General features: G+C 37.1%; 1 protein-coding gene across 2 annotated transcripts in view; it reads right to left on the bottom strand.

Annotated features, from left to right (window-relative positions):
- Nucleotides 1–18,523, bottom strand: part of GLRA3 (glycine receptor alpha 3) — a 261,833-nt gene extending 243,310 nt beyond the window's left edge. Inside the window, exon 1 of one of the 2 annotated variants that reach the window (XM_004458668.5) lies at nucleotides 17,890–18,523. In XM_004458668.5, coding sequence (XP_004458725.3) covers nucleotides 17,890–17,960 — 71 coding nt within the window. In that variant the 5' untranslated portion in view covers nucleotides 17,961–18,523. The remainder of the gene's footprint in view (nucleotides 1–17,889) is intronic. The other variant, XM_012525220.3, reaches the window with a different exon arrangement.
- Between the last annotated feature and the right edge of the window lie 3,061 nt (nucleotides 18,524–21,584).

Here is a 21,584-nt window from a genome sequence, read left to right as displayed (position 1 = left end):
ATTTTAAAAATATATGTATTTTAATAGCAACAGAATAAATGAACACAAAATAGTTTATCAGAATATGTTTTTCCCCTTAAAATCAAGTGATGACTATGAAACATTATGATTAACTTATTATTTAAATAAATATTTGCTGATATTTCCTAACATTCTAGAACATGCAGAATTACCATAGGAATTTCGTCCAAAACATCCAAAGGTATGGGAATCTTTTACAACAAAGCCTGGAGCTTCCAAAATAGGAGCGTCACTATGAAGTTAGCCATGTCCTCCATTTCATGTCGAAACTGGGCTTTGCCTCTGCCAACAATGCTTTTCCAATATGAAATGTTCTTTTCTGCCCATTCAAACTTTCAATTGCTTGAGGTACATTTGAATTTTCTTCTTCTTTGTAACAGATTTATACTCCTTTCTGTTCCAAAAAAGTTGCTGCTTTTCTCAATATTTATAACTATTACTGTCTTTGGTCCTTATTTCTGACTACAATTTCAATAGTCATAAGTAAAAGCAATCATCATTCAGCATACTTTATAGAGTCTCTTGGGCTTGAGTCTTTAAGTGTATTTGAATAATCAGATTAAAAGAGAAAAACAAATCATCTGTGACATCTGTGGTTCTAAATTTATCTGGAGAATTGGAAACTTAGTTATTCAGATTCAGGAACTATGACAGGTACAGCAATAGGGGTCAAATATTATATCTTGAGCATATGCATTATTTATTACTTAGTCTGGTCATTTGGTTTTGCACAAATACCTTAATAGTAGATAATTTAAATCATATATTGATTTGTAGATATATATGGAATACTTACTTGTTGCAACCATTATTGTATGAAGTGTTATTTCCATTTTGTTATTTAAAAGCAAAGGAGCTATCACAACATGAACTTCAATAATGATTCATTTAGTGGAGATAGGGGGTGAATTCTAAATAGGAATGAGTGAGGCATAGATGAATAGTGAGGGAATAGAAGAATGTACAACTCTTTTTCCAGATAGTTTTTCTGTGAAAGAAAGAATTATGAAACAAGTGGGTAAAAGTATTACCACAGCCAAAATAAAATTGAAGAATAAAAGCAGCACCAAATCTTTTCCCACTGAATGCAAAATGCAGTGGAAGGCAGTATAGAACTTTATTTTGTTTCAAAAGAATTGTCTGAAGGTGTTAATTTTCTTTCAGAAACAAAACTTCATTCTAGAAATTAGTGAATACTTCTTCAGTGGGCCAGACATTCTTTCAAGTCCTGGGGATAGAATTTGAAATAAGTTACTGTCCATGCCCACAGGTAGTTTGTAGTCTGAATTAGAGAAAATACTCAGACAATTACCAGGACCCTGTGATGTGCTGGATGATAGAGTAAGCACTGGAGGCCTGGCAGCAAAGAGGAGATTCCCTCATGAGCCTTGGGAGTGACCAGTTTCTTAAAGAAGAGGAAGTGAGTTGAGTAGGAGGTAGCCAGAGAGAGAAGGAAGTCACATTTTCTTCCCAGTCATTTGATGGAAGGCATTTGGGTGATTATTTCATGGGAAGTTGAAATCACTTATCTTCTCCCAGGTTCCTAAATTAATCACTCTCTGGCCAGTTGGAACCAAAATCAAAACCAGACCAAACAAAAAGGCAAACATTGTTTTCTGATTATTTCCTCAGATCCTACTGACTATTAATAATCACTCCTACTTTCTTTTCTCTTTGTCACATTTTTCTTGTTTGTACAATTTTCTGACAGTCAGATTTGTGGGTTTTTCCTCATTTCTCTCCTCTTTTTATACATATCGCTTAACTTCTGAATTGGAGAGTACCCTGAACTAACTCAAGGCTAGACAGTGATATCCTCCATATAACAATGATAAATTTAACTTTAAAAAAGAATGTAGGAACTGAGGTGGCTCAGGTGATTGAGTGCCTCTCTTCCACGTGGGAGGTGCCAGGTTCAGTTCCCAGAGCCTTCCAGGGAGCGAGCAGACACAGAGAGCACACAGCAAATGGACACAGTGAGCTGACATTGACAGCAAGCAATGGGGAGGGAGGGGTAAATACATTTTAAAAATGTTTAAAAACAGAATGTAAATTCTTTTGACTTATTTAACTTCAAAAGCAAAAGCAACAAAGTCTAAACTAGAATAAATGACCCATAAATGACATATGTTCAAGATCCTTTTTAAGGATTCCATTTAAATTCTTTTTTAAGATTCTTTTAAAAATTCCTTTAAAGATTATAGAACTTGGAGATCCAACATGATGGAGCAGGGAACAGCAGGCTTCACTCCTCCTCCAGAAATTGTAGGAGGTAGGCAGGTTTCCCTGGCATAAAGGAAGCTGCTGGGCAGAGAGGGCAGCTAGAGATGGGGGACTCAGTTGGCAGGGGAGAGGGAAGCCATGGGAGATAGGGCAGGCAGGCCAACACACAGTTGACACTGAGTGAGAGGAAGCCAAGATAGTGATTTGGCTGTAAGACCAGTGCTCAGCGAGCTCTGAGAGTCAGCATCGAGCCACCAGGTGCATCCTGGTGCCCGGAAGGCTTTCAAAGTGGAGGAGCTGCTGGGAAGCTGTGAGTACTGACATCCAGCCATCCCAGAGGGTGAGAGTAGGGGGAAAGGGGAGATATGGCAGGCAGACCAAGATTTCAGCTAGTTCCTGGGAAAAGGAGAGATGCCAGCTGATGCTGAAGCTGCTCCAGGGAGAGAAGATTGGGCATACCCACCTGACAGGGTGAAGGAACAGGGTCAGGGAGGGGGTGGTCTGACAGACACCCAGCAGGCTGGGTGAGAGGTGACCCAAAAGAGGCAGTTGGGCAAGCTGTCAGACACCCAATCGACCCAGAGGAAAGGAGAAACATGAGGGAGATCCTGTGAGACATCAGACACCCAACTGGCTATGGGAAAAGGGGCCAGGAAGAAGCCACCCATGAGCTGTCAGTTGCCAACTGGTCCACAAGAGAAGAGAGTCAGAGAGCAATCCAGTAGGTTGTCAGGCCCCCAGCTGGTTCCCTGGGGAAGGGGGAACTGAGGAACAAGGCAGCCTTGAGACAGGGAAATAAGACTGAGATTTTTTTCCTATTTATTTTATTTTTAGTCTTTATTTTTTTCTCTGCATCTGGATACCTTACCTGTGGAGGAAAGGTTGCAGAGTGATTCATCAGTGAGCACTGGCAGCATGAGATGGTGCTAGTGGTGTGAGAGAGAGACCTGGAGACCTGTTTTTCTGTTTGTTTGTTTTCCTTTTGTGGCCTTTTCCCCTTTTTTCATCCTTATTTTATTTATTTCTTTTCTCCCTTTCATTTTCCCTCTTCCTTTTCTTTGCTTTCATTCCACCTTCTTTTGTTGGGTCTTCATTTTTCTTTCTTCTTATCTAATTTTTTCATTTTTTAATTTTATCTTATTTTTTCCTGTTTCTTTTTTTCCATCTTTTCTCATTCTTATTCCTTTTTGTTTTTTAAATGATTTTTCACTCATTACTTATTATTTCCTAATTCTTTAGTGGTTCTTTTTCCATATTTTTTTTATTATTCTATTACCATTCTTTCCTTCACTTAATATTTTTTGGGGTGAACATAGGCAACTACAAGGCTATTTACAATAGCAACTGAAGAATCAAATAAATAGGAATATCTTTTAACTAATGATGTAAAGGTCTTTTACACAGAAAACTACAGAACATTATTAAAGGAAATCAAAGATCATCAAAATAAATGGAGGAATATTCCATGTTCATGGATTGGAATACTAAAATCATTAAAATGTCTGCCTACTCAAATAGATTTACAGTTTTAATGCAATCTTAATAAAAACTTAAAACAGTAATTTTATTGAATTGTAGAAACCAATTAAGAAGTTTATTTGGAAGGGTAAGGGGCCCAAAATAGCCAAAGATATATTGAAAAAAAAAGAAGGACTCATGCTTCCTGACTTTAAAGCATACTACAAAGCTACAGTGGTCAAAACTGTATGATATTGTCACAGAGATAGTCATAATGATGAATACAGTTGAATTGAGAGTTCTGATATAGACCCACACATTTATGGATAACTGATATTTGACAAGGCCACCAAGTCCACTCAAATGGACCCAAATAGCCTCTGCAACAGATGTTGCTAGGTGAACTGGATATCCATATCCAAAAGAGCAAGAGAGGATCACAAACTCATGCCCTATACAAAAATTAACTCAAGATGGAACAAATGCCTAAATATAAGAGCCAACTCCATAACATTCTTAGAAGATAATGTTGGGAACCATCTCTATGAGGACCTGTAGTACTAAATGGCTGCATAAACTTTATACTCAATGCATGAGCAATGAAAGAAACACTAGAAAAATGGGATCTCCTCAAAATTTTAAACTATTTTACTTCAAAGAATTTTGTCAAGACAGTGAAAAGGCAGCCTAATAAATGGTAGAAAATATTTGGGAACCACTTATCCAATAAATATCTAGCATATATGAAGAAATACTACAGCTTGAAAATAAAAAGATAAACAACCCATTTAAAAATGTGCAAGAAGTTTAAATAGACACGTTTTCAAATAAGGAACACAAATGGCTAAAAAGCACATAAAAAGATGCTCGACACCATTAGCTATTAGGGAAGTGCAAATCAAAACTAAAATGAGATATCTTATACCTATTAGACTGGCTGCTATTAAAAAACAGAAAACTACAAGTGCTGGAGAGGCTGTGGAAGAATGGGAGTACTCATTCACTGCTGGTGGGAATGTAGAATGGTGCAGCAATTGTGGAGGGTGGGTTTGGTGGTTTCTTAGGAAGCTAACTATAGAATTGCCGTATGATCCAACAATCCCACTACTAGGTATAGACCCAGAAGAATTGAAAGCAGGGACACAAACATGTATATATATACCAATGTTCATAGTGGCATTATTCACTATTGCCAAAAGTTGGAAGCAACACAAGCGTCCATCAAAAGGTGGTATATACATACAATGGAATACTACTCAGCTTTAAGAAGGAATGAAGTATTGACATACATGACCACACTGATGAATCTTGAAGCTTGTGCGAGTTCAAGTAAGCCAGTCACTAAAGAACAAATATTGCATGACCTCACAGATATGACCTAAGCATATTGAGCAGACTCACAGAGATGGATTATGAAAGGTAGATTACCAGGAGACAGAAAGGGTGAATAGAATGGTTAGTTGATGCTTAATCTGGGTAGAACCTATGATAAGGTAGACGGAGTGGTTTGACAGTAGATGGGGTTGATGGTGGTGCAGGGTTGTGAGTGGAGTTGACAGTGCTGGAGTGTGAGGTTCAGCAGGGCTGTGAGGGTGGTTGGAATACCCATGCAACTGATGGGAGACCTGGAGGAAGGAACAGGTGAACTCTGGGGAAGTGGAAGTCTGTGGTTGAAAATCAAATTGTGGGAATGTTCTTTTTGCAAAAATGGTAGGGAAGAGTCACTGGTGCAGGGTGTTAGTGGTGGTGGTGGGGGGGGGGGGGAGATGTGTGGGAAAGGGTGCATTTTGGGCATGCTTCTGTGGAATATGAAAGTGTTCATCTTGCCATAGGGTGTTATCTCAGTGGGTGGAGAACCACACAATAAACAAGAAAACATTAAATTCCCATCCTGGGGAGTCCTGCTACATTCTTAAGTAAAGGGGCAAGAATATCTGAAGTACATAGGTGCTGCCTAATAAAAGAAAACAGACTAATATGTCATTAATATTAATGCATGTAAAAATGAGCCTTCTTGTAAAATTGAAACTTAGCCTAATAATAAATATTGTCTAAGAGTTACCTCCTGAAAACCCCCTTATTACTTAAACATGGTCTCTCTATAAACCAAACTCAGCAAATAAGCACCACTTTTCCCCTGTATGGGACATGACTTCCAGGGATGAGCCTCCCTGGTAACAAGGGATTAATACCAAGTACCAATCAGCAATGCATTCAGGAAAAGACCTTGACCACAAAGGGGAAGCATCAAATACAAAAGAGTTTTTATGGCTAAGAGGTTTCAGAATGAATCAGGAGGTCATTCCAGAGATTGCAATTATGCATGTCTCAGGCAGATCCCACTAACTGCCACTATGAAAAAAGCTTCAAATAAGGGTTTTCCTGAGGGCTTTAGCACCTTCCAGACACTTTAGGCAAGGCACATAATCTCTTAAAATCACACTCTGTTAGAGGGCCTTACTTTGGAATAAATGACAACCTATTTCCCCATTGTAACAGAGTTAGACTCATTTGTAATTTCCCAACATATGACTGACTCTTCTACCCCTTTTATTTGACCCTATACTTAGCACTATACACATTAAATATATGTCTCAGAGACTTAAAATATTTTGTCTCTTCATTTGCTGGTTGAGCCTTGAATCTCAGAAGTTACCAATATCTACTTTCCAGTTCACTGGACTTGCCTAAGACAACTAACAAAATGATAATGCTGGACAACCCCCATCCCCCAAAAATGAGTATCCACAATTGCAAGCAAAACAGCTCCTTCCATCTGCCCCTTAATATCTAAGCCCCCTCTCAATCTGAGGCAGAGCAAGGATCACCATTCCAAAATCCTCAAGATTTAAGAATGAATCAACACAAGGGAGGGATGAAACCATGGACAAAGTAAAAATTAAAATTGTAGTAATTGAAGAACATGTAATATTGATATAAAAATAGTGGTTACCACAGTTCTTAGGGGAGGGAATGAGAGTAATAAGTGGAACATAGGACTTTTTAGGGCACTGAAATTAAGTGTAAACCACAATGTAAACTATAGACCTTGGTTAGTAGCAGTGCTTCAATATTTATTAATCAATTTTAACAAATGTACCACACAATTGTAAGATCTTATTAATAAGGGAAGATGTGTGTGTGGGGGGGGAGTAGAGTATGTGGGAATCTCTTATACTTTTGATGTAACTTTTCTGTAATCTAAAACCTCTTTAAAAATAAAGTTTATTATATTTAAAAAAAGATTATAGGGGAAGCAGCTGTGGCTCAATCAGATGAGCTCCCATCTACCACATGGGAGGCCCTCGGTTCGTGTCCCGGGGCCTCCTTGTGAAGGCAGGCTTGCCCGCATGCTGTGGAGTGCCACTGGGCCCACAGACACTGTGGAGCAATGACTCAGCAAGGTTTCACAACAAAGAGAAGGGAGACAAGCAAGAATACAAAAGAGCCTGCCGCGAATGGACACAGAGAGCAGACAGCACACAAAAAGCCACAAGTGGGGGTGGGGATAAAAAAAGATTATAGAAGTCATCTAGCAATGATGTTATAAGGGGTAGTAGTGGCTTGAAATTTATTAGTGAAAAGCCTAGTTAATTCTGGAGACCATATCCATTTATGGAAAAAGATGCTGCTAAAGTTCTCCAATGCCTTTAAGATTAATTTATCTTAAAGGGGGCAATACATGAATGATGCCAACTATTTGCTTAATTTGCAAAGATGCAACCATAGCAGAATACAGAAAATATTTACATTTTTGCTTTGTTTCTAGGCCACAGGCCTAAATGGTAAAACCAAATAATTAGTCTAAGCATCATCATGGAATAGTAGCGACCATTTTACCATGCATTCTCAACTGAAGTTATATCTCCACAGGGCTTGGGGACAAAGTTTTATCTCAGTATGGGGATAGGGATGTGCCCTATGTATAAAGCACAGGTACTTAAGTGAGTATGCACTATATATGTGGTATTAAAATGTCATGGGTTCAATTAGGAAAAAGTCTTAAAAAGACTCTTTAGTGGGCTATAATGGAAGTACAAAAAGGTTGAAAGGCACTGGATTGAACAATACACATTTCAGTCTTTTATGGGGCAAAGGAAAAGCAAATCCCTTATTTTCCCACTGGATGCTGCCAATTTACATCTCATTCACAAACTTTTCTAAGGGAGGTAACACATTCTAAGGAGACATTTGATTTTATATCTTCTTTTTATAAACTAATTTTATTGATATATATTCATAAAGCATGTAATCCATCCAAAGTATACAATCAATGGTATTTGGTATAACCACAGAGTTGTGCATTCATTACTTCAATCAATACTAGAACATTTTCATTGCTCCAATGATCATAATAATAGAAATAATAATAAAATCCAGCAAACTAAAAAACACTAACCCTTAATAATAACTTCTCAAGCTTTCTATCCTTCAAATCCTATATCTTTCACAGGGTTCTGAACACAATGCTCCCTATCTATTCCAGGTATTAACACAGGTATAAATAGAATTCAGTCTAAAGTTATAGATAGATAAATGTGACATACGGTAGATACTGTCTTAGTGCTTATGGTTGTGGAACATCTACTTCAATTATGGCATTGGATTAAACATTCTGAAGCTAAGACAAATATAAGATATGATCCTGTCTCCCAGGGAATTACATTTTAGAAGGAGAGATTTGCATGAAAACCTAAAACACAAATTTGAAAGTGGTGTCACGAGTTTTCCCCTCTACAGGGATAGATTCTTAAAAGTTGGGATTTTGTTTCCCCAGTACTGCATACTCTACCTGCATCACAATCATTTCTCTATAAATTTTTATAGAAATTATACAGAGAGCCAAGTAGGATCCCATGGGCACTCTGAAACTAGAGCATTCAGTTCATGCATGGAACAACTGCATGTAAATATTTATCAGTTTGACCCATGCCTCAAAATATACAACATTCCCATACTTTCCATGAGGAGAAAGAACATCTTAAGTGGAGCAAGCAGTAAGCCCATAAAACAGAGAAACAAAACACAGGCAAGTGTTTGTGGTGGCACATAGAAGAAAAAGAAGTTCATTTGGCCAGGAGAAAATAAGAAAGGCATTTTGATTTATTAATGAGTCATTTGATAAATATTTGCCTTCTAAGGTAAAGAGGTTGTTATTACTGGGTTGTTGATAACTTAGGGGATGATCACTTATTAGAAATGTTCTTCAAACATTCTCATGTAAGGCAGGACATAATCCTATGTCCTCCATAGTTGTATATAAGTATCAGAAATATCACAGGTTTTAGCCATAATTCCCAACCGGTTATGGTAAAGTTTGCATGCACTCAAAGAAAATTCCTATTGCTTGTATTGGGAATTCTTCAATTTAACTATTTCCAGAGAATGTTAATTACCTTTAGATTTTATCCTATTTATAATTGAATTGCCTGAGGATATTAGTGATAATTTCTCTTAGGAGCATCTCCAGTATGAAGACTGAAAGAATTTTGGAAATGCAGTGTGATGGAGCTCCTTCCTTTTTACTAGTATATTAGTCAGCCAAAGGGGTGCTGATGTAAAGTACCAGAAATCTGTTGGCTTTTATAAAGGATATTTATTTGGGTAGAAGCTTACAGTTACAAGGCCCTGAAGAGTCCAACTCAAGGCTGCTTTCTCACCATTTCAGTTGCCACATATTGAAGCAAGATGGTTGCCAATCTCTACAATGGTTCATCCATCCTCTCAGATACAGGCTGGCACAGGGCTTGTATTTTTCCCATCATCTCTCCCTGGGGCTCCAGGATAAAAATTCTCTCCTCTGCCATGTGTATGGAGCTCTCTCTCTTCCCATGTGAGTCCCCATTTATATCAGCCCATCAAGGGGGCAGGGAATCCATTCTTAGTCACACCTTACTTATGATGTCAAATCAAAACCCTAATCATAACAGGTGATTTAATCAAGACATACAAACTGAATCTAATGCATTCAAGGGTATTACACCCAGAAGAGGAGACCAGTTTAAAAACATAATCCATTTTTTTATTGTAGTTCATAAATAATCTCAAACTGCCACAAGTATGGCCTGTCCTGGGGCATGATTCCCCTCTGGTTCTGAACCTGTGAAACTTAGAACAAGTTGTTTGCCTATGAATGACCCATTGGAGAAATTATGTTCTAGTTTAATATTAAGCATAGTTTTTGCATTTACTTCCATGTGCAAGTATTTTTTATCCCCATCAAGAAGATGAGACTCAACCCTGCATGCCCTAATGACATGGTCAAATAAAATCACTAATCTTGATTTAATAAAGTAAAAGTGAAACCAATGAACTAATACAATCTAATGCAACCAGAGGAAAAAAGCAGTTTACAAACATAATCCGTTTTTTAAAAATTCATAAATAATATCAAACTGCTACTCTCCACCTTCTCAATTCCAAGGAAGATATTACTATATTCAAAAAACCTTAAGTCCTTTTGTTTTTTTGTTTTTTTTTGTTTTTTTTAAAGATTTATTTATTTATTTAATTCCCCCCCCTCCCCTGGTTGTCTCTTCTTGGTGTCCATTTGCTGCGTCTTGTTTCTTTGTCCGGTTCTGTTGTCGTCAGCGGCACGGGAAGTGTGGGCGGCGCCATTCCTGGGCAGGCTGCACTTTCTTTTCACGCTGGGCGGCTTTCCTCACGGGCACACTCCTTGCGCGTGGGGCTGCCCCACGCGGGGGACACCCTTGCGTGGCACGGCACTCCTTGCGCGCATCAGCACTGCGCATGGCCAGCTCCACACGGGTCAAGGAGGCCCGGGGTTTGAACCGCGGACCTCCCATGTGGTAGACGGACGCCCTAACCACTGGGCCAAAGTCCGTTTCCCTTAAGTCCTTTTGAATAACAATGCTAAGTCCAAAATCACATCCTAATTAAAGAAATGCAGTTTGTCTGGGGACAGATCCCCTCTGACTGTAGACCTGCAAAACTTACAATTTATTTCCAATATACAAAGGAACAGATATAGGATAACTATTTGCATTATCATAAGGAGAATTTGGGAGGGAAACATGAGTCATGAGTTTTCCCCTACAGTTCTGAAAACCTGCAGGGCATACTCTATTAGATTTCAAAGTATAAGAGTCATGCTTAAAATGATGGTTTCTTCTCCTTGGGACTAAAGGGGTCCCATACTTTCCACAGGCTTGCCCAATTGCCATTTTCCTGGTTCCTCCCTCATCAAGCATCTGGGTGGTGACTGAGCTCAAGACATCACTATCCAAGGTGTCAGGGTGACAGCCATAGCTTCTCCAATCTCTGGGGTATAGTCTTAGCCCTTTAATACAGTGAGGTGGCAGCAACATTCTCCCTAATCTCTAGTGTACAGGCCCAACTCTCTTGGAACAATGAGTTGGTGACTTGGCTTTCCCTAATCTCAGGGAAAGAGTCCACCCCTCTTAAAGCAATGGGGTATCAACCTCCCTCTCCCCAACCCTTGGGAAATGTGTTCCACCCTCTCTGTATCCTGGGTTAGCAAAAGTTCCTTGAGGCTGGGACATCCACCTTTTTCAAATGCCTGGGCAAACTCACCCTCTCTGTACACAGGGATGGGGTTCCTCTCTTGGCCTGAGGACATGTCTTAAGTCTAGAGCTCAGCTTCCATGGTTTTCCTCTTAAAGCTGTTTTCCCTTCCATCTCTTCCCTCCATGTCCCTTTCAGTCCAGGCTGACAATGGTTTTGTTCATACAATTATCACAAAATGCTTGTTGGTTTAGCATGTAGGAAGATGGAGTCTAAGCCCTCAGACAGTAAGACATTCCACAAGTCTCTCCTGGATAATTGCATTTTCAATCCTGACTTATAAGTTCCAAGTTTAGTAAATTTCTCAAATTGGGCTCTGTGATAGTTAGGCTATTGTGTCAACTCGGCCAGTAATTGTGCCCAGTTGTTTGGTCAAGTAAGCCCTGAGCTAACTGTAATATAAGGGCATTTATGGACTTTAGTCACCATTGACTTTACTGCAGTGGTAAATCATAGATAGCTGGTTATAATTACATCAATCAGGGAGATTGCCATCAGCAATGAGTGATGCTTTATTCAATCAGTTGAATGTCTTAAAAGAGAAAGTGATTCCAGCATTGAAGGAGCATTTCCCAGCCCATCTTTGGACAGCCAATGTCTCCCAGAACTCATCAAGCACCTTCAGTGAACTTTCATTAGAGCCCTGGTTGCAGTCTGCCTGTGGAACCTGGACTTGTGTATTCCCATGGCTATGTGATATACTCTTATAAAATCACATACTATTGACAAATATCTCTTGTTGACTCTGTTTCCCTAGAGAACACTGACTAACACGCACTATTGTCTGAGGGTTTGATTTCCAGAGGCTTGAAATTTGGGAAATCAGTTTCTGGTTTCTTTCTGCCAAATAATTCAGTTATCAGCTTCTTTCTTTCATCTAACATTTTGCTCTATGCTGCAAGGAGAAGCCAGGCTGCATTCTCCAAGTTTACTTTGGAAAACTCTTCAGCTAAATGTCCAACCTTGTCATATTCAAATTCTGCCTTCCATATAACATAAAGTTTCAATTTTGTTAATTTCTCTGCAACTTTAAAACACAGATCACCTTTCCTCCAATTTCCAATAATAGTTTGATCATTTACTTCTAAGGCCTCATCAAAAGTCTTTTTAGCATCCATATTGCTACCAACACTTTCTTCAAAGCAATCTAGACCTTTTCCATCAAGCGTCTCACAATTCCTCCCTAAAATACCTTTTACCCATTTATAAAACCATTCTAGCATTTTTGGTAATTGCAGTAGCACAACCCCACTCCTGACACCAAATTCTGTAATATCCAAAAGGGTGCTGATGCAAAGCATCACAAATCTGTTGGCTTCTATAAAGGGTATTTATTTGGGGTAGAAGCTTACCGTTACAAGGCCCTATGGAGTTCACCTCAAGGTACCATAAAAGGTACTTTCTCACCAAAGATGGTTGTTGATCTCTCTGAAGTTTCAGCCTTGCTTCCTCCTCTTAAAGCGTTGTGGGCCCAGCTTCTTTGGCTTTCAGTTGTAGGCTGGCATAGGACTTGTTTCTTTCTGGACTCAGCTGCTCTGTTCTCTTCACAAGATCTGATGTAAACTCTCAGGTGAATGGCCCAACTCTCACTTGGGTCAAAGCTTAAAGTTCTCTCTTCTGCCATGTCTTTGGAGCTCTCTCTCCCTTCCTCTTTATATCTTCTCTGTGTCTCTTCTTGAGTGAGTGTTCATTTATGTAGCCTACCAAGGGGGCAGGGACTCAACACAGGGTCGTACCCTACTGATGTGGTTGAATCAAAGTCCTAATCTAAATTTAATAAAGTAAATGTAAAACTTTTGAATTTAATACAATTAAAGGGTATCACACCCAGAGGAAGGGACCAGTTTGCAAATATAATTCACATCTTTTTTTGGGATTCATAAATATCAAACTGCTATGCCCAGTAATCTAATAATAAAAATCAAATTCAAATATCCTCCCCAAGTGCTAAATCAAATTAACTGGTTTTATAACAAGTTATTAACAAGTGGTGCAACCAGCTTAGCATTTTCTTCATGTAGTTTTGTTATGTTATTTTTATAACATAGTTCTTAGTACAATTAATTGTAATTTTGGTGTAAAGTCTAGCTCAGAAAGACAGGGATTTCCTGATAATATGAGTCTAAATTACAAAACATTTTTGTAATGAGGACTATCTAATTATAATTAAATTGATTCCTTCTAAATTTTATCATTATTTCCTATAAAAGGATGCTGAGAGTCCTCCATATGTCTGCAGTCTTATTAGTATAGCCAGTGTGATAATTATTGCTAGTAAAATATAATCTTAAGCCATAAACTAATTTCTTCAACCAAATTTAACCTTCATTATTCCTTAAGCACATTGTATATTCACGTCATTCTTTTTTGATAGGTTACTCTCTTAACTCTCATTTCTACCTATTTAATGAACATCTTATAAAGTCCAGCATGAGTACCAAGCTTTCCTGATAGCTTCACTACCCCTAGTCTAAAACTTGGCTGCTTGTGTTTTTCTTTTGTAACTTGAGCCCCTGCAGTATTTTCAGTGGCAGACTATTCAGTTACATGAAGTATTATCTACAGTTATATTGTGCCTAGCACAAAAATTTGTGCATAGATTTTGGTCAATAAATTTTGTTGAATTGCTTAAGGTCATATATTAAACTCCTATTTGTTGCTTGACTTGCCTCAATACTTACCTGTATTGTTAAGGAAGAGAAAAATATATGGAGGAAGAAATATTTTATAAGCTACTCTTTGAATCTGCAGTGCAAGCTACTTGAGGCAATGACTTGAAATCTGGGCCATAATCATTCTACACTTGAGAAAATTTTTGATTATTTTTAGTCACAAAGCAAAGAATAGTATACAATGTGTGGCACAACTTTTTTAAAAACTATGCAGGAATCATCATACTAATATAATTTTAGTCCTTGAAGGACGTCATATTTTTAAAGGAAAAGGATCTTTCTTTCCTCCAAAAACATACCAAAAGCAGAAACATAAAATTCTATGCCAAAATGGTTTTCTTACGCTTTGTGATAAACCAAGGAAACATTTTATTTCTGAATATAATAAAACCTAAAATTTAGTTTAGGACAATGTGTCATAATTTATGCAAGTAGCAAGTTTAAGTTGGTGTCAAACTAAATAAAGATGAAAGGTAAAATGGTGTGATATGAAAATAATCAATTTAAATGAGCTATTTTTTGGCAGTTGCCTGCTTTTGGAATTTGTTTGGCAAGCTCTTCAGAATAACACTTATTTGCATTTCAGAAAAGCTGAACACTGATATTTTGGGTTTTATTTTATTGGTATGAAAAATAGAATCTGAAAGTCATAGAATTGCTTTGTAAAACAAAAATATCTGAGCAAAGTGTGACACTTTTAAAAAGTTCGCTACTTAGAAATTTAGATGTTTTATGTATATTTCTGTAACATTTTCACTTCTGTTTATTTAAAATCAGGGTTCTTAACAAGGGGTCCGTGAGCTTGAATTGAAGTTCAAGCAAACATTATTCTTTTGAGGACATGTTGGTATAGGTGTAATAGATTTATTGAATAATACACGGTAAAGAGAGGACTTAGTAAGGCATCTGTGGTTTTCACCTGACTGATAAAGGGGTCCATGGAACAAAAAGATTAAGAACTTTTGATTTAAAGAATGATCCTCTTTGAAAACTCTCCCTTAAATATTACATTTCTTAGAGCTGGCATTCTTGTAATGAATACTTCTAAATATATTCTAAATGTAAATTTTTTTCCCTTGATTACCTTACATTTATTTGGTAAAAGTTGAAATTATGCTAAGATAAAAGAAATAAAATATCATCTTATAACTTTCAAAAATAGACTATGATACTGCTACAAATTTTATTACATTACACTGATCAAATGTACCAGTGTACCATATAGCAACAGGAAATTTAATATACTGCTATAGAAGTTAAAATAGGTACAACTACTTTGGAAAACTTGAAGTTCCCACTGAAACTAAATGTACTCACACCCAACCTATGATCCATCATTTCCTCTCCTGAAAAAATCTTGGACCCAAATAACACAGGTCCCCAAAATGTGTAATACATATATATGACAAAGCTCTTCATATCAACATTATCCAAAACCTGAAAAAAAAATACCCAATATCCATCCATAGGAGAATAGATAAATAAATTATGACATACTGGCATAACAGAATACCATACAGTGATGAGAATGGACAAGCTATTGCTAAATGCTATTGATAATTCACATAAACATTTTGTTCATGGAAAGAAAGCAGACGCAGGGGATTATTTATGTAAAATTCAAAATTGGAAAAAAAAACATTTATTGTTGTATAAGTCAGGATAGTGATTACCTTTGGGCAAGGTGGTGCCTGGGAAAGGATATGTTGGTGGGAGGAGGCAGAGTGAGTGCTTCTATGATACTTAAAATTCTATTTCTTTATCCATAGTCTCTTTGCGTAAATGTGTCCTCTTTATGAAAGTTTACCTGGATGAAAACTTATTTGTGAATTTTTCTGTATATACTTTATTTTAATAAATATTTTAAAAATATTTAAAATCTATGGAAATATTGTAGCACTAAGTTATTTAATTATAAATATCTATCATTTCTGGTTGTTTTTCTTGCCTCCAAACTGCCCTGGAAAGACCCTTTAAAATTAATAAATTAATAAATAATAGTCTGTCTTTATTTTTCCTTTTACATGATTCCTTTTTGCTCAATACATCATAAATAGACTTAATGGATAAAGAACAATATCCTTAAAGACATTTTTTTTTTTACAAAACATTCCCAGTAGAGGGAGCCTCTTTTTTTTTTGCTATAGGAAATTCTTCTTCAAAGGCTATCACTGAAAGTGAAAAATTTTCACATTATAATTAAAGTTCTTCATAGAATGATGAGTTACTTTAAATTAGTATAAGGAAAGGCAAATGTTTATTCTATTTAAGAAAGGAGAAAACAGCTTGATGAAGGAATAAAATATTGTGTAAACTTCTACATTAGGTATGTCTTTTTCAAGGGATAAAATTTTTGCTTTAGTCATAAAAAGAATTTCTAATTAAAAATTATTTGATATTAATAAAGAGAAATTCTTATAATCCCAACAGCCATCTTGAAATAACTATTTGATTCAGTAAGACTGACAAAAATTTGAGATCAGTTGAAGAAAATATATGATAACAAATGTGATGGTGAAATGCAATTGTACAAATTTGACCTCATTGACCAAAATATTTTTGTTAATGACCTAAAAATTCCCAAATGTAAGTATCTATCAAATAAATTATTCTAACTTCTTTGAAAAGTAAAACTTGTTTGATTTCCAGTATATTTTAATTTGCATTTGTATATTATCACTTAAGCTACTAAGAAATAAATTGCAATAAAATTATTTCCATGAAGCTTTCATAAATGCAGAAAGCACTATATACTTCATCTTGATCATTGCATATAAAATTTGTGACAATTATAAAATTACAAAAATATTTACTAAATAAGTTAAAATATTTTAAAATGAAAATACTGTTGTATATAACCTTTTGCTTCAAAAAAACACATCAATTTCTGAAATATAATAAAATTCCCAAGGAGTTCTTGTTAAATACAGGCATAAAAAAATAATATAACTTTCTGTAAGGAAGTTTTTATAATATACACCATGTTATTTTTTAAGATAACCCCAAGATAAAATATTGACATAGTAACACAGAAAAGAAAATTTACATACTACAAATGAAAATCAGTATATACAGAACTTAGTTAACTGATTATTTTATTTCAATCTTCTTGAAAAACGTGTGAGCCATAAAAATGGAAGTCTTATGATAAATATATAATAATAGTAAAATGAAATGTTTGCTGGTAGTTAAAAAAATCTATATGAGCAGTACCTTGCTTTTATATATTGCTTGTTAAAGAAAATAGGTTAATGTTTCTTGCCTAGTTTCTCCTTTTTAATTAACTTAGAAAAACAGTCTACCAAGTATGACTGAAACATTTAGAGAAAATTATGTCATAGAACAATTTTATTATTTGATAGAGTTATTTATAATACTTTTTTTCAAAATGATAATCTTGAGGGAACATATCTAATGATTTATTTACACTGTTGTCTATGTTTTACTTGTGCTAGACTCATTAGAAAATAGTACTTGAAAGTACCTTTTCAAAAATTCCTTTAAGTAACCCACTAAATATATCATCAATGTTCATATTTCTCTGGTCAGTAAATGTTGATATTCAATAATTTCGCTTTGTTAAAGTCATTAAACTCCCATTTCTAATTACTAAGCATTTTGTAACTTTTACAGGAGAGTTAACACCAGAATTTATAATTCACTAAGAAAAGCGAAACTCTGAAAGTAATTTGAGGAGGAAAATCTACATTTCAGAGATAATCATCTTTCTAAGATAACCTCAGCTGCAAAGGACATAAGATGCCAATTATGAAAACACACTAATCAGTGAAAATATAGCAAAGATGTCTGTTTTTAGGTGGAAAAGAATACGATTCAAGGTATACTTTCAACAGGTCTTAGTTCAGAATTGCAAATTTTTAGGTTGTATCAATAACAAGTGCTGGCAATTTGGTCGACGCACTTAAGGCACTTAATGAGTATTCCAACTGTTAATTACAAGGGGACTCACCTGAGTAATAGTGTCGCTTCCCAGAGGTAAAATCTCGACCCTAATGTCCGAAAGTGTCTCACGTGGGCCATGATACGGAGAGGTAATCACGATCCTGAAATCAGTCTTATCCAAGGCATGGGGAACAGAAAGACTTCGCTGGGAATGTGCACTATGTCCCTACGTGGTGTTGCTGGAGACCAACGGCTGGAAAAAGCTTCAGCACCTTGGACAGCTCACAGAAGGCTGCAAAGCCCTGGCCCAATCATTTGAAATTTCTAAGACTCCCACCCCTGAGCATTGAACAGAAAGGACATGTAATCACAGGATGACAAATGTGCATGTGATTTATACAGTGAAAGCAGAATAAGGGGTGAGATGAAGTGTCTGCAGTGCCTAGGATTTGAGCAACAGTTCACTGACGCTCCAGATGGAAGGAAAAATGCGTCCTTACGCAGACCCAAGACTGCAGCGAGCACATCAGCAGCGGTGGGAATCAGGATGCTTCACCTGCTCCCAGGGTCTTCGCGCCCGAATCCCGCTCTCTACCTTCGGGTTAAAACCGGAGACAGCGCGGCCCCGGGAAGCGGGGGCGAAGCCGACGAGGTGGGCTGGCAGGCCAATCGCGATCCCACAACGGGCTAGAGTGATAGGTGCCTCCTGCAGGTAGGCGGAGCTTAGCGTTCCACGCTTAAAGGAAAAGCCCTGAGGAACCGGTGCCAAGTCTGGGAGACAACTGGAAGGAGCTGGGGCAACGAAACCTCAGGGCTGAGAACTGGGAGAATCGGCGGCTTTGTGGATTAGGTAGCAGAAGCACAGGAGGGACACTTCAGTGTTCCTTTCCAGGAAACGACAGAATTTAGCAACAAAGGACAAAATTTAGCAAGGATGGGTCTTTTGGATGTGACTTTCTCTGATCTTAAACCAAATTATGAGTCACAGTTAAACCCATTCCATTGAAACGAGCTAAGTAAGGAAGAGGAGGATGGGGTACAAGGGTACCAGAAAAATAGGAGAATCAGCTGCTTCTAGAATCCCCTCATCAGCCTGGCCACCTTCTGGCCTGGAAGCATAATTAGTTGGAGTAAGTTGTTTCCTTCAGTAATAAGGGTTCTAAAACAGGAAGATGGGAAAACTTAACAAATGGGTGCTAGAAACACAAATGCTTCCCACTAGTTTTTCTTACCTGGTGGTTTCCAGATTTTAACATTAAGCTCCAGTGAGAAGAACTAGATTATGTAGTACATCTTTTCTTCCATCATCTCTCTAGCCTTCTCCCTCTCTTTCCTCCTCCTCTCTCCATGACCATTTATTTACCTTAGGACTTGCACTGGAAAATTGGAATATTATGTGTCTGCATGTGTAGTTCTATGTTGTACTTTTCTAAATTTAAAAATTAGGACTTCTAGGTTTATGTTGCATTCTATTCTCCACCACCACCAAATTTTTTAAAGGTGTTTTCTATGTTTGGTAATTGCCTCTGATTGTTTTCTATTTTTTCTTTAATAATTAATAATTGAACTCAGTGAAAATGCCTTCTGGGTGAATACATGTGTTTTAGTTTGCTAAGCTGCTCAAAGCAGATATCATGGAATTCATGACTTAAACAATGTGATTTTAGCTTACAAGTTTACAGGTTTGAGGCTGAGAAAAATGTCCATATCACGGTCATGTTTTCTTCCCAAAGACGGTTTACTGGTGATCCTGGACTCCTCTCTCACATGATAAAGGCACTTGGCAGCTTCTGCTGGTCTCTTCCTTCTTTTCTGCGTTTCCTTGCTTTCAGTTTCTTGCTTCCCCATTTATAAAGAATTCCAACGAGAAAATTCAGACTCACCCTGGGCCATGCCTTAACTGAAGTAACCTATTCAAAAGTTCTACTTATAATAGGCTCACCCCCACAGAAATGGATTAGCTTTCAGAACATGTTTTTCTGGTATATATACATGTCAAAACCACCAAAACATCTTACCCTATATGTCAGAATTTCTTGACCACATCTACAATATTAAGGCAACAAAACCATTAGAATGTAACAACTAGGGAAGTGGACTTGGCCCAGTGGTTACGGCATCCGTCTACCACATGGGAGGTTCACGGTTCAAACCCTGGGCCTCCTTGACCCGTGTGGAACTGGCCCATGCACAGTGCTGATGTGCACAAGGAGTGCCCTGCCACGCAGGGGTGTCCCCCGTGTAGGGGAGCCCCACGCGCAAGGAGTGTGCCCCATAAGGAAAGCCGCCCAGCGCGAAAGAAGGTGCAGCCTGCCCAGGAAAGGCACTGCACACACGGAGAGCTGACACAGCAAGATGATGCAACAAAAAGAAACACAGATTCCTGTGCTGCTGACAATAACAGAATGGACAAAACAAGAATATGCAGCAAATGGACACAGAGAACAGACAACTTGGGGGGAAGGGAAGGGGAGAGAAATAAATAAAATAAATCTTTAAAAAAAAAAAGAATGTAACAACTATGTAAACATGGTTGTAAGTGAAAAGAAAACTTCATATTATTAATGCCCAACCCTTACCAATCTTAATTTTATGCTTATACTTCTGGGGAGGTTTTTCCATTGTGTGACTTTTCCTATCATAGACTGCTTACTTATTTGAATACACAAAGCTTTTAAACAAACAAAATCCAAATGACCAAAAGCTTAACTGGTGTCCTTTACTTTCCTCCCCCTACAGTTGAGCTCACCAAAGAAAAATCAAGGTTATATCTTGCTGACCACCATTCCTAAAAGAAGGAGCCAGAATTTTGTTTCTAAAGACTGAGCCATCTTTATGCCTCACTCACAATTAGTGTCAGATACATCATAGAAAATAAGGGGTATTGTACCCTAAAGTAAGGAAATGGGTAGTACCTTGAGTTGAGAAAGAGGTTCAACTTCCTAGAGAAAGTAACTTCCACTTTTTATACTCTAATACTTCAAGAAAGGAAAGAATCCCATTACTGTGTGAATCCCAAGGGAATAAAGCACCCTTAACCTAGTAAAGCTCAATACAATACAGTCTTGATTTAAGGGTACAAAAAGCATTCATTGACAAGCACGGAACATAAAAAAAATTATTATATATGTCATTCTCTAAATATTAGTTACACACTAAAAAAGTGACTTATCCTCCAAATTTCTTAATTCATGGACCCATCAGTCCAAAGAACTCTATACTCTTTCACTAATAATTCACTGGGTCAAATTATACCTAAACTCAAAGAGTTAAATTTTAGAATTTGACTATTGGGAAAAGCATCTCATATGAATATCATCTGTTTTATGTAAATTTTAAATGACTTAGCTCCCCTTGATAATTTGAAGAAAGATCAGAAAATTACTCTCATGTTAAATAATTTCATTTTATGCCTAAATAGGCTTTGGGGATATGAAGGTATTCAACTAACGCTTGCTAAAAAATTGAGTTAACAGATAAATTCTTGGGTATTTTTCCCACGAAATCATTTTCCAGTATTGAATATTACACTCTTTTTCAGTGTGATGAAGTTGTTATCACACACTGGATTGATTATGGTGATCAACTATAGATTGGGGAATCAAAACAACACTTCTAAACAAATATCATCAAATATTTTCTTCAAAACTCTGGCTTAATTTTAAAAAGGTGAATACATTTTCTCCTTTACATAACAATCACCTTAATTTATTAACTGCTTCCTGCCTGTTACCAGGAGGTATGCTGCCATTTTTATAAGAA

This window comes from Dasypus novemcinctus, chromosome 1 (assembly GCF_030445035.2).
Source record: "Dasypus novemcinctus isolate mDasNov1 chromosome 1, mDasNov1.1.hap2, whole genome shotgun sequence".
In the NCBI taxonomy this organism is placed as follows: domain Eukaryota; kingdom Metazoa; phylum Chordata; class Mammalia; order Cingulata; family Dasypodidae; genus Dasypus; species Dasypus novemcinctus.
Note: the sequence above shows the minus strand (reverse complement) of the source record. Positions and strands in the feature narration are given on the sequence as shown.